Consider the following 12,020-nt stretch of genomic DNA (forward strand, 5'->3'; position numbering starts at 1 on the left):
TTTTCAACCCCTCGTCCGACAGATGAATGATGAATTAAAATTTTTTCAACAACAATGATTCATCCCACTAAAAATATCACCACTAATAGCACTAATGCATTAAAAAAGTAAAAAAAAAAAAAAATACAACTTCAAGACCAAAACATCACATCATTAATGACGGGACTCACTGCCACTTAATTAGTGAGAGCACTAATTAGTGCTGCCAAGCATTTTTCTTTTTTCAATCAAACCGAACCGCGGGAGGACTAAGAAGACCCACCCAGGATGTCATCCACACGTGGAGAAACAAAAGACCACGCGACACAACCCAACCATCCATTCAACAACCAACCTTGTTGGAATCACAGACAAAGGAATAATCATCTACAACGCAGACTTCCCAATCATATCTGCAACCCATAACAATTTCTCTGGTACCGAGAGAGAGAAACAAACAGAACCAAACAGGCTCGAGGAGAGAGAGAGGGGGATAAAAACACCATTAATATATTTCTTCCAAGTTCCAAGCTTTTAGGAAATTAAAAGCAAAACCCAGAAATTGGAATCAGCAAAAAGATGAGAATGGAGGTTTTACAATCTCAGAGGGTGGAGTTGATGGTGGGCATAGCCTTTGCTCTCGTTGCAGTTGGTGCCGGCACTGCCTATTACTTCTATCTCTCCAACAAGAACAAACCCAAAGGTAATCCCAATCTACATACATCTATCTCATTTATTTATATCTATGTATTCATGTAAAATAATCTATTTCAAAAAAAAAAAAAAAAAAAAACAGAAACAAATCTATGTATGCAAATATTTGTATAATGTAGTGTTTTTTTTTTTATATGGGTTTGGTTTATTATGAATTTTTAACTTTATGGTCTGATGTGTTTTTTCTTGGGACAAATCTCTACCTAACCAGAGCCAGGTGTCCTAACTAATTTTGTAAAATTATATAAAATACAAGAAGGAAATGTAAGAGAGAAGTCTTCATTTTGAACTGTATTGCCATAGAGAGAGAAATAGAAGAAAATCTAGGAAATGCAAGAAGAAATATCCAAGGAAAATTGAAAATCACTTGCATTGAGGTAAGAATGCAATGGTCAATATTAATTTCATGTTGTCTACTCCATTTTCATTCCTTCAGACCTCATTAAAACCATCAAAGAAGGCCAATAATCTGGTGTGCTTGCAGATTGATGAGATGAAATTTGAATTGAATCTGCAACTTGAATTGTATTTGAACTTAGAGTTGTGTAGGGAACTTGGACTGCTGATGGATTTTGACCACTTGAACATGTATGTATATACACTAGTAGTGGATGCAAAGGTGACGCATTTGCAATTATAAATTTAAATTTTTTGGCAGTTTGATAAATGAGGAAAATCATATAGCAGTTTTTGAATGAGGAAAACCATTTAGCAATTGTAAAAACAGTTTGAAGGGTGAAAAAAACTGTTTAGCAATTATTCGATGTGACAATTATTGGAAGTGAAGGGCATTTTTTTGACAATTATTGATGAACGGGACAGTGTTCACACCAAATTGAGTGTACGGTTTATATAATAGAATAGATATAATGGATTTGGATGTGTATTGAGACTCGCTTGAGACCTTTAGAAGTGTATCAGCACGTGTATTTATATCATAGTTTGGGTAATAACATAAATAGCAGCACCTAAACACAATTTTGTAAGATAGAATTGCAATGATTTCCCTGTAATCACAACTACTGCCCAACAATCAGGTACAATTTGATTCATCCAAAAAAAAAAAAAAACAAATTGTATCTGATCAATTTCTGCTAAGACATTGAACTTGACATTTCTGCATTAAATTGATCCATATCCTATGGCAAAGGCTGCATTGAAAGAACAGATGGTCACGTGACTCGGTCCTTTTCTGAAAAAATTAAAGAACATTCCCTGAATCAATCTCATTTGCAAAACCTCATCTTGAGTTGACAACCTTTCTCTCATTGCAAGACCAACTAATTTGATGTGTATATTGTGTAGTTTTATGCCCAATTATTTGGGGATGCTTTATTTGATTATGATAGTTCATCGTTACATGGGAAAATCAGTCTACACAATCATCTGGTCTCGCTTTTTACCAGTAAAGAAATGTTTGCTATTATTTTGATGACCTGTTTGCATTTTTGTTTCTCCCACAATCTTCCCTACTGTTCACTTGAATATATGGATGTCTAAGGCCAAACCATTTTTAGTTGATCAATTAGTTGGATTATCTTCATTCATTTGTAGATTTTCTTTTTGTTTTTGTTCAGCATTTCCACGTTTCTCAATTTTTTTTTTCCTCATATGATTTCAAGAGGTTATGTTTCTGAGCTGCCTCAGCTGGCACATAAAAATGGGAATTTCATCCCTGTCTTCCATTCTTTTGAACCTTCCCTCATTCAACAAGAAGAGTGTACTAGGGCTGAGTTTTTTGGATTATTTGAAATTAATTGTAAGTTTTAATAATTGTGAATAATTTGAGTAAAAGGTTTTTTTGCTTGCTTTGGCTGGATAACATTTTTTTTTTTTCCATTTTATTTATCCAAAAAAAAAATTCCATTTTGTTTGTTTGTTATCTTTGTTTTCTTATCCACCTTTCCATTAAAAAGTAATTACAGCCTCTGTTATCAGAATCTTACGATTCGCGATTCGATTCGCGATTCGATTCGCAATTTTTGCAAAATCGATATGAATCTAAGGGTGAATCTATTTTGGAAGTGAATCTCTAGTGAATCGCACGATTCACAATCGATTCACGATTCGATTCACTTTTTACGATTCATGCAATTTTTAAAATTATTGTGTTCGACATATTTTCGACTCTATTTTTTCTCCATCTTTTTAGTAAAAATGACATCATGCAACTTCTAATAGCATTTAATATCAAAATAACCAGCATATATACATGATTTGTTGTTATTTTAGTGATCATGAAGTTTTCAATAGAATCCAATTAGATTTAATCAGACCTAACATATTTTTAACCTTTCTTCTCATTTTTTTTTTTCCTTTAAAAAATCGTAATATACCTTCTAAAGATGTTTAAGATTAAAATTATACTATGAATTATCTATTGCTATTTTATTAAATTAAATATTATATGTATGAGGTCAGTTATACTTTTTAAAATATTTTAAGCTTTAAAAAAAAAGATTTTAAAAGATTCTTTTTTATTATTTGCTCACTGTTACTTAGAAAAGTATGTATGCTTATTATCCAAATATCAATATCCTTGTTAATTATTGCTACTTTAGAAATTGATAATTTGTCCATTTGGTTATTATTTTTATTAAGAATAGTTGATAAGAAATATCTAAAAAAGAAAAAAAGGTAAGATGGTGATCTTACATAGGAACGTTTGTTAACTTCTTACTTATTAAACTATGTGATTATCATTCAAAATAACATTTTTATTAACTTAAGTCTAAATATTTTATATTTATAAGATATATTTAACATCTAAATGTGTAAATATATGTTTTTAAATAATTTAGAAGAAGTGACCGAATCTTTACGATTCACGATTCGATTCGATTCACGATTCGGTACGAGACCATTTCGATTCACGATACGAATCCCGATTTGACAACTATGATTACAGCCCTTTTGTGGTTGTGTTATAAGACTATTCCTCCTTTGTGTTTGCATTTCAACTGAACCCTTCATATGCATTGATAGGTTGCTTGGACCCTGAAAACTTCAAGAAATTTAAACTTGTTAAACGCACCCAGCTCAGCCATAATGTGGCCAAGTTTAGATTTGATCTACCTACACCAACTTCAGTTTTGGGACTTCCGATTGGACAACATATGAGTTGCAGGTTTGTCCAATTTACAACACAATGCTATTTGGCTCAAATTTTGCATAAGTGCTGATTGGGTTGGATTAAGGTCAAATATATGAGGTTATTATTGTTAGCTTCATTTTTTTCTCGAACAGAGGAAAGGATAGTCAGGGTGAAGACGTTATCAAGCCTTACACACCAACCACTTTAGATTCAGATGTTGGTTACTTTGAACTTGTTATAAAGGTATATGTACTCTAAAATGTTCCACTAATTTATTTAATACTTCTGATTTAGTTTTTTTTTTTTTCTGGTTCTTATACCTTTTGAATGGCTTTTGTATTTTCGAATTTTCATATTAATTAGATGTATCCACAAGGAAGGATGTCCCACCATTTTCGAGAGATGCGTGAAGGTGATTACCTAGCTGTGAAGGGACCCAAGGTAAATTTTCTTCCTCTTTCTAGCATAATGGTAATTGGAATATGGATTATTACGGTAATGTGAAACAGATATGAGAACTTAATATTCCACAAGTTATAAATGTGTGATGTCTGATAACTATTGGAAAACTTAGTATGCTATTATCTATTGTTTGATTTGCCTTTGTGTCAAGTTTAGGGCAAGAAAAGCCTGTAGATTTAAGGTTCTAGAAGGTATAAGAAAGGTTGTAGGTGTGTGGCGATTGAATACGAAAACATATTGTTAAGCTTTGACTTTCTTAAAAAAGGTCTCTGGCAATTATTACATGTTGAGCTCTGTCTACACTTTTCTATAAACATTCAATGAAGTATATTTTAAGACATTCAGTGAAGCTCATGATGTATAAATTTCTTTTCTGAAGCTAAGCTGGTTATTTGAAGTCAAGGTTCTGAACCACGTTCATGTTTTCCAAATCTTTGTAATTGATGTATATGTGCGGTGTCTCTAGGGAAGATTCAAGTATCAACCGGGCCAAGTTAGAGCTTTTGGGATGCTTGCTGGAGGCACTGGCATTACTCCAATGTTTCAGGTACCTAACTTATTGACAAAAGATCGATAGCTTTCCCCAAACAAGGACTCTTTTTTTTTGTCACACATTGTTCTTTATATTATTTTGACCTAGCTAGCTTTTAATGTTTCTCGATTTGTTTGAATTAGGTTGCTAGAGCCATACTTGAAAACCCAAATGACAAAACCAATATTAATCTTATCTATGCTAATGTCACATACGAAGACATCCTTTTGAAGGTAAACCTCTCTCTCTCTCTCTCTCTCTCTCTCTCTCTACCAACATAAATCATGCTCACACAAAGAGATATAAGCGGAATTTGACTGATATGCATAATTTAATTTCTGTTGTACCATCAGTTTATACAGCTTGGCATCATAATGAAAATATTTAGGTTGTATGTGCGTTCATGCCTTCTTCTAAACATACCTGAAAGGAAAGAAGAAAGAGAGGAACTTATTTCACGTCACTCAGCAGTCCATAAGATAGTAAATGTCTTTTACATGGTTATTTTGGAGTGAATAAATATTGCTTTAGATGCTATTTTGCATATAGACGCCATCATCAAGTCTATGCCACAGAGGAAAGCAAGTAGGATTTATAAGTTTAACAATTCTACAATGTTAGTGTAGGCTTTTGGTATCTCGATCAGTGAGGGATACAATCTCCGAACTCTAGGGAAAACTGGGTCATGTTTCCCTGTTTTGACAGGAAATAAGTGACTGTTAGAATGCAAGAGTGCATGGTTTCTGATATGATACTCCCTCTGTCCCAAATTGTTTGTCTGGCACAGAAAATGAGAACTTAAAAATAATATATTCTCATCTCGTACTAAAATTTTAAAAAAAAAAATTCACCAATTGAAAGATCTCATTAAGTACTTTTTATTTGTGTAAAAAAAATTGAAAATTTTGACGTAAAAACACATTATTTTTAAGTTATTGCTTTACCTACTGGACAAACAATTTGGGACAGAGGTAGTATTTAATTTTGGTCATCTTGGGACAGATCATGTGGTACAATAACTTTGCCCCACCTGTGGTGTCAGCACTGTTAGCCATTGATACACCTAACAAGGATTGGTGAGACATGAAACATAGACAAGAATAAAACAAGAAGGGGTTGGTTTGGGATGTTCTAAAAAAGTGTACTTTTTGACTTATTGGCTTATATGGGTTGGATTTGGGTTGGGTTTAATGTGATGTGTTAGAAAGGTGATATGATTTAAATAAGATGATGTGACTTAAATAGGATAGTGACTTTTTGACTTTTTGTATTATTTAGGTTATGCCAAACTTGGCTTCAAGTACACAAGAACACAAAGATTTACATGGTTCACCCTAGAATAAGATTACGTCCACAGTCGCTACAGTTTTCACTGTGATTTGAAAGTGTTACAATACAATACAAAGAGATGTGGCATTTAAACTATAAATACATAGCATAGTTGTCAAATCGGGATTCGTATTGTGAATCGAAATGGCCTTGTACCGAATCACGAATCAAATCGAATCGTGAATCGTAAAGATTCGGTCACTTTTTCTAAATTACTTAAAAACATATATCTACACATTTAGATGTTAAATATATCTTATGAATATAAAATATTTAGACTTAAATCAATAAAAATGTTATTTTGATAATAATCACGTAGTTTAATAGGTAAGAAGTTAACAAAGGTTCTTATGTAAGATCATCATATTACCTTTTTTTTTTTTTTAGATATTTCTTATCAACCATTCTTAATAAAGATGTAATATCACCATCTTGCCTTTTCTCTTTTTTAGATATTTTTTATCAGCCATTCTTAATAAAGATAGTAACCAAATAGACAAACTATCAATTTCCAAAGTATCAATAATTAACAACAATGTTGATATTTGGACTATAAGCATATATACTTTTCTACGTAATAGTGAGCAAATACTAAGAATAAATTATTTAGAATCTTTTATTTTAAAGTCTAAAACATTTTAAAAAGTATAACCCACCTCACACATGTAATATTCAATTTAATAAAATAGTAATAGATAATTCATAGTGTAACGTTAATCTTAAACATCTTTAGAAGATATATTATGATTTTTTAAAAAGAAAAAAAATGAGAAGAAATGTTAAAAATATGTTGGGTCTGATTGAATTTGATTGGATCCTATTAAAAACTCCATAATCACTAAAATAACAATAAATCATGTATATATGTTGGTTATTTTGGTATTAAACACTATTAAAAGTTGCATTATGCCATTTTCACTAAAAAGATGGAGAAAAAAAGAGTCAAAAATATGTCGGACACAATAATTTCAAAAATTACATGAATCGTAAAAAGTGAATCGAATCGTGAATCGATTGTGAATCGTGCGATTCACTAGAGATTCACTTCTAAAATAGATTCACCCATAGATTCGTATTGATTTTGCAAAAATTGCGAATCGAATCGTGAATCGAATCGTGAATCGTAAGATTCTGATAACAGAGATACATAGTATTAGGGCAACGGGGAAAACTGTGAGTAGGGATGACAATTTGAACCTGGCCCAACGGGGACCCGACCCCCGTCCCCGATAAGAATGGTTTTTCCTCGAAAAATACCCCCGTGGGGACGGGGATGGTATTCAAAATTAAATCCCCGGTGACATTCGGGCAGGGGACGGTGATACATATTTCATCCCCGGTCCCGGCCCGGCCCTGGCCCCGCTCCCCGCCCCGGTCATCCCCCGATTTATATATTATATATATATGTTTGGTTTGGTTACAGACTGTGTCTTTGAATATTATATATTATATATATATATATATATATATATATATATGTTTATATGTTTGTTTATTATTATATATATATGTTTATTTTTTACAGATCCGTAACTCTCTCTCTTACGCTGTCTTACAGATCCGCTCTCCGCCTCTCGTCACCTCCCTCTACTCTCTCACTCTCTTCCCTCTACTCTCTCTCTCACTCTCGGCCTGTTCGCAACGTCGATCATCGGTATCCGCGACGTCGATCATTAATCACAGCCACAGCCCATCGCGACGCAGTCACAGCCACACCACAGCCACTGTCGCGACGTCGTCCATCGCCACTTCTTCGTCCAGATACACAGATCTATTTTTTTGATCTGTTATATATATATATATATATTAGATCTGTTATATATATATATATATGTTAGATCTGTTATATATATATGTGTTAGATCTGATTTATTTTTTTTTTAGCTCATCAGATTGTTGTTGTTGTTGTTGAAGAAATTTGGAATTGATTTTTTTTTTTTTCTTTTGGTCGGGGATTTTTCGGGATCGGAGAAACCCGATCTCCGTTAAGGGGCGGGGGCGGGGGTAGTGATGAGCTCCCCGTCGGGGTCGGAACCGGGGACGGGGGGAGTTTCCACCATCGGGGATCGGGGACGGGGAGGGTGATCCCCGGCCCGGCCCGGCCCCGCCCCGTTGCCATTCCTAACTGTGAAATACCAAAAATACCCTTACTGCTAAAAAAATTATGTCTGAAAAACTTTTTTAATACAATCCCATTACTAGTAGAATACAGTTGGGGATACTTTCCTGGAATTCAGACCCATTCATGATTCACCAATTCCACCAATGGCACCTGTAAAGAGACCAATAATCTCTTAGGCAGAAGCAAGTAACGTTGCATTGCTAATACAGGGAAGGTAGCAACTTGATTTCTTGCTCAAAACCAGATAATGGTTCAAGACTAGGTATCAAAGTTAGAGTTTCACTAGAGAATGGTGTGCACTATGATTTGTTCCTCACCTTATTATATTTTTGCTCCTATGTGTTTAGTCATTTCCCATTATCTCTTGTCAGTTACTATCACATCGTCAGTTATTATTACTGATTAAAAGATTTGATTCCCCTCTACAGTAGTATAGTTATTCTGGCCCATGTGACATAAACTCTTCCAAATATGTTGTTACCAAGTCAAACACAAACACAAAACACTTGGGTAAGGATTATTGGTTACGTGTTTGGCACCTAGCAACTAGCAAGTATGTTTGATAGCTAAAGTTTATTGTAACATAATTTTTTTATAAATAATAATTCTATAAAAGGCTGCATAAGGGGAGTGAGTATACAAAAGAGAGGAAGAAAAGGCAAAAACTACATATACACCTCCTCTTATATCGAAAAGCTCTACCACATCCAAGAACTGGTAAACAGAAGAGTTAATAGTGTAATCTATACTCAATTCTATCCCGATCATACTGCATTTTAGAACATGTGGTGCACCACATTCTTGTTCCACGTACCGGAATTATCCATGATTCAGGTAACATAGGATGGCATATAATACTCCTTTATCATGTTATTTGTTACATGTTTGCTTCAAAATGAGTGAAGTGCCATGTTTAACATCTATATAAAATATAATACCATTTTATTCTAGAAAATGAAAGAACATTAAGAAATATGAATATTTAGCCTTTCCTCTGTGTCCTTAGACTTGGGAATTAGCTGAATTGGACACATAAATGCATTCCCATGTCCAACACACATATGAGACCGTGCAACACAGTTCTCCTCTAAAATTTCTTTTCTTTTCAGTTTCTCTTTAAATTTGCATACTCAATCAGCTTAAATTTCAGCCCTTTTTCCCCAAATGTTAGGATATTTGAAAACTTAATGTTGAGAAGAATATTTGATAATGAGAAATTGTTATTAATATTCCTATTTGAATAGCGTAAATAGTCTTTATTAGTTTGTACACAATACACAAATTGTTGTGTGGATTTTATTTTTTTATTTTTTGTTTGTTTTTGCTCTTGCAATTTAATAGCTTTTTAAGAAATCTTCATTTGATCTCTCTGGCCTAAATTACAGTGGTTTTTACAATTACTATCACAGGTTTTGGAAAATGTAATCATTGTGTTTGGATCTGATCATGCTTGCAATGATTCTAAGAACTTGATCAGATTAGCTGGTGGTTGACTGGAGTTAAATAATTGTGTTCATCGTATTTATTTCATTTGTGTTTTTGCAGGAAGAATTGGCTAATTTGGCATGTAGTTTTCCTAACCGATTTAATGTCTACTATGTTTTGAATCAGGTATCATCCTTTTTATTTGCATCTTCACTTTTAGTTTTAATTTCTTTCACCCTCTGATAAGGATAGAGACATCCATTTACAAGGACCCTTTTTTTTTTTTTATTGAAGTTATTTCTTGGGTAAGGATTCACATTCATTCTCACACAAAATGGAGAAATTGTTTTGCTTACTGATCTTTGTTTAAAAAAAGAAAGGAAGGGAATAATTTTTGTACTGTTATTGCTTAGGACATACTGCACTGCAATTTTTTTACCTCTGATGTTCTAGAACATGTGTCTACTCTACATCACCAAACTTTTACCTGGGTTACTCTTAGCTTTTTTTTTTTTTTGAGGTACATTAAGAGACTAATTTCACGGCAATTGCATTTCGTTTAGATCAGAAGTGATGCCATAACTAAAAAAGCATGATAGACGGACAGATTCTCTTTGCATCCTAAAATTGTCTGTGCAATGTGACCCTCCTTTAAAATGTTTTGTGCAAATGTTATTGAAATTTGTTTCAAATGCCATTCAAAAGAAAATTGAGCATTAAAATCAATGTGTTGTTCAGATCATAGTTACTATAATAGGAAATGAAACCAGGAAACGATAGGGAAGACAGAAATGGGAAATGTGGCCAAAAAGTATGTGGGATATGGGAAGTGGGGAAATGATTGAAAATCAAAAGGGAAACCTAATAGAAATCCTAGCAAGAAACTTTTGCCAAATAGAAGAAAACATTAAGGTTGTGTTTGGATTTTGGATTTTAAGTCAGATTTGTGGAGGGAAAAAGAAAAGGGTAGGAAAATGTGAATGAAATATAAGCTTTTTTTTTTTTCTTTTTTTTTTTAATGTTTTCCTTCCATTTTCTTCTCACCACAAATCCCTATCTAGATCTAAGATCCAAACACAGCCTCTGGATTTGGATAAGGATTTGGAAAGGGAAAAGTTGGGTGAAATATATTTCACCCAATTTTTCTCTTTTCCTTTCCAAATTCCTATCCTAATCCATGATCCAAACACAGTCTAAAAAAATTATTTAGAAACCTATAGGAATACTTGAACAAAAGATGTCGAATTCTTAGTTAAATCTTAAAGGAGAAACATTTAGGAAACTAATGAAAATCACTTGGTGGATCACTATAGTAAGAGAATAGGAAATGAATAGGACACGTATCATATTTAAGGTGGTTTTTTGGTAACTCAAAAAAAATATTGATGACCTCTAATTCTTTTTCCTAGGGTTACTATGCTCTCGTCTTTTGTGATCTCAAAATCTCCTCAAAGTTCTTGTGCTTTTGCCTTAATACCATTTTTTCCCCTTACTTTTGATGATAAATGCGTTTCCTGATTTTAAACTGCTTCAATAATACATCCTCAGCCACCTGAAGGATGGGACGGTGGAGTTGGGTTTGTATCCAAAGAAATTCTTCAAGCCCACTGCCCTGCACCTGCGTCGGATATTCAGGTAAACTAACTAACTAACTCTCTCTCTCTCTCTCTCTCTCTCTCTCTCTCTCTCTCTCTCTCTCTCTCTCTCTCTCTCTCTTTTTTCTTATGCATCCATCTTGGATCTAAACGAATCTCCCATGATGTTAAAGATACTGAGGTGTGGGCCTCCACCCATGAACAAGGCAATGGCTGCTCACCTTGAAGCTCTTGGATACGCTCCACAAATGCAGTTCCAGTTCTGAGCCTTTCACATAACTTCTGTTTGCCTCTCCGTGTGCAAGATTTGTCACTTACATGAACAATGTAATCCTATTGTTTTTATTTTTGAGATATATATATATATATATATATATAGAGAGAGAGAGAGAGAGGCTGTCAATAAAGTGAGAGGCTGTGTTTCTTTAGCATAGCTTGATGTAGTTTGGAGAGGGCCTTTCAACTGTCATTCAAACTCAAAATGTGTTAGCGAACTCTTTAGTAGCTCGATTATTTAGAAAACATTCTATTATCCCCATTCGGTTTCTATACACAGTGCAGCTCTACTGGTGAAACCATTCATCTTCTGTGCAGATTCCAATTCAGTTAGTCTCATGGCATGCAAACTTGAAATTGAACAACGGCTTCTGAGATGCAGAAGCAGTTTGCCCTATGTCAAAGGCTTAATTTGAGAGTTAATATATATGTGCACCCGCGAAGAGAGAGGTAAGTGATGACTAAAACCCATAGGGCCGCCAAAATATATAT

The 12,020-nt window shown here is 33.8% G+C and overlaps 1 protein-coding gene across 2 annotated transcripts; it reads left to right on the top strand.

Annotated features, from left to right (window-relative positions):
• Positions 1-278: 278 nt before the first annotated feature.
• LOC114286340 (NADH--cytochrome b5 reductase 1) lies at positions 279-11,790 on the top strand. Of its 2 annotated transcripts, XM_028229492.2 has the most exons (9): positions 279-682; positions 3,679-3,820; positions 3,940-4,030; positions 4,151-4,228; positions 4,716-4,796; positions 4,925-5,014; positions 9,778-9,843; positions 11,206-11,292; positions 11,426-11,790. In XM_028229492.2, the coding sequence occupies exons 1-9, from the start codon at positions 559-561 to the stop codon at positions 11,516-11,518; spliced, it is 852 nt and encodes a 283-aa protein (XP_028085293.1). In that variant the 5' UTR covers positions 279-558; the 3' UTR covers positions 11,519-11,790. The 2 variants fall into 2 exon arrangements, with proteins under 2 accessions (XP_028085293.1, XP_082766984.1); XM_082910858.1 differs by lacking the exon at positions 4,925-5,014 and having other exon boundaries at positions 370-682.
• Positions 11,791-12,020: the final 230 nt, after the last annotated feature.

The sequence above is a fragment of the Camellia sinensis genome, unplaced genomic scaffold, assembly GCF_055761805.1.
Source record: "Camellia sinensis isolate YWXY unplaced genomic scaffold, ASM5576180v1 Unanchor1, whole genome shotgun sequence".
NCBI classification, from domain to species: domain Eukaryota; kingdom Viridiplantae; phylum Streptophyta; class Magnoliopsida; order Ericales; family Theaceae; genus Camellia; species Camellia sinensis.

Coding starts and splice junctions, on each gene's coding strand:
- LOC114286340 (XM_028229492.2), top strand. CDS start 559: ATGAGAATGGAGGTTTTACAATCTCAGAGGGTGGAGTTGATGGTGGGC. Junction 4,229..4,715: donor TAGCTGTGAAGGGACCCAAG/GTAAATTTTCTT, acceptor CGGTGTCTCTAG/GGAAGATTCAAGTATCAACC. Junction 5,015..9,777: donor ACGAAGACATCCTTTTGAAG/GTAAACCTCTCT, acceptor GTGTTTTTGCAG/GAAGAATTGGCTAATTTGGC.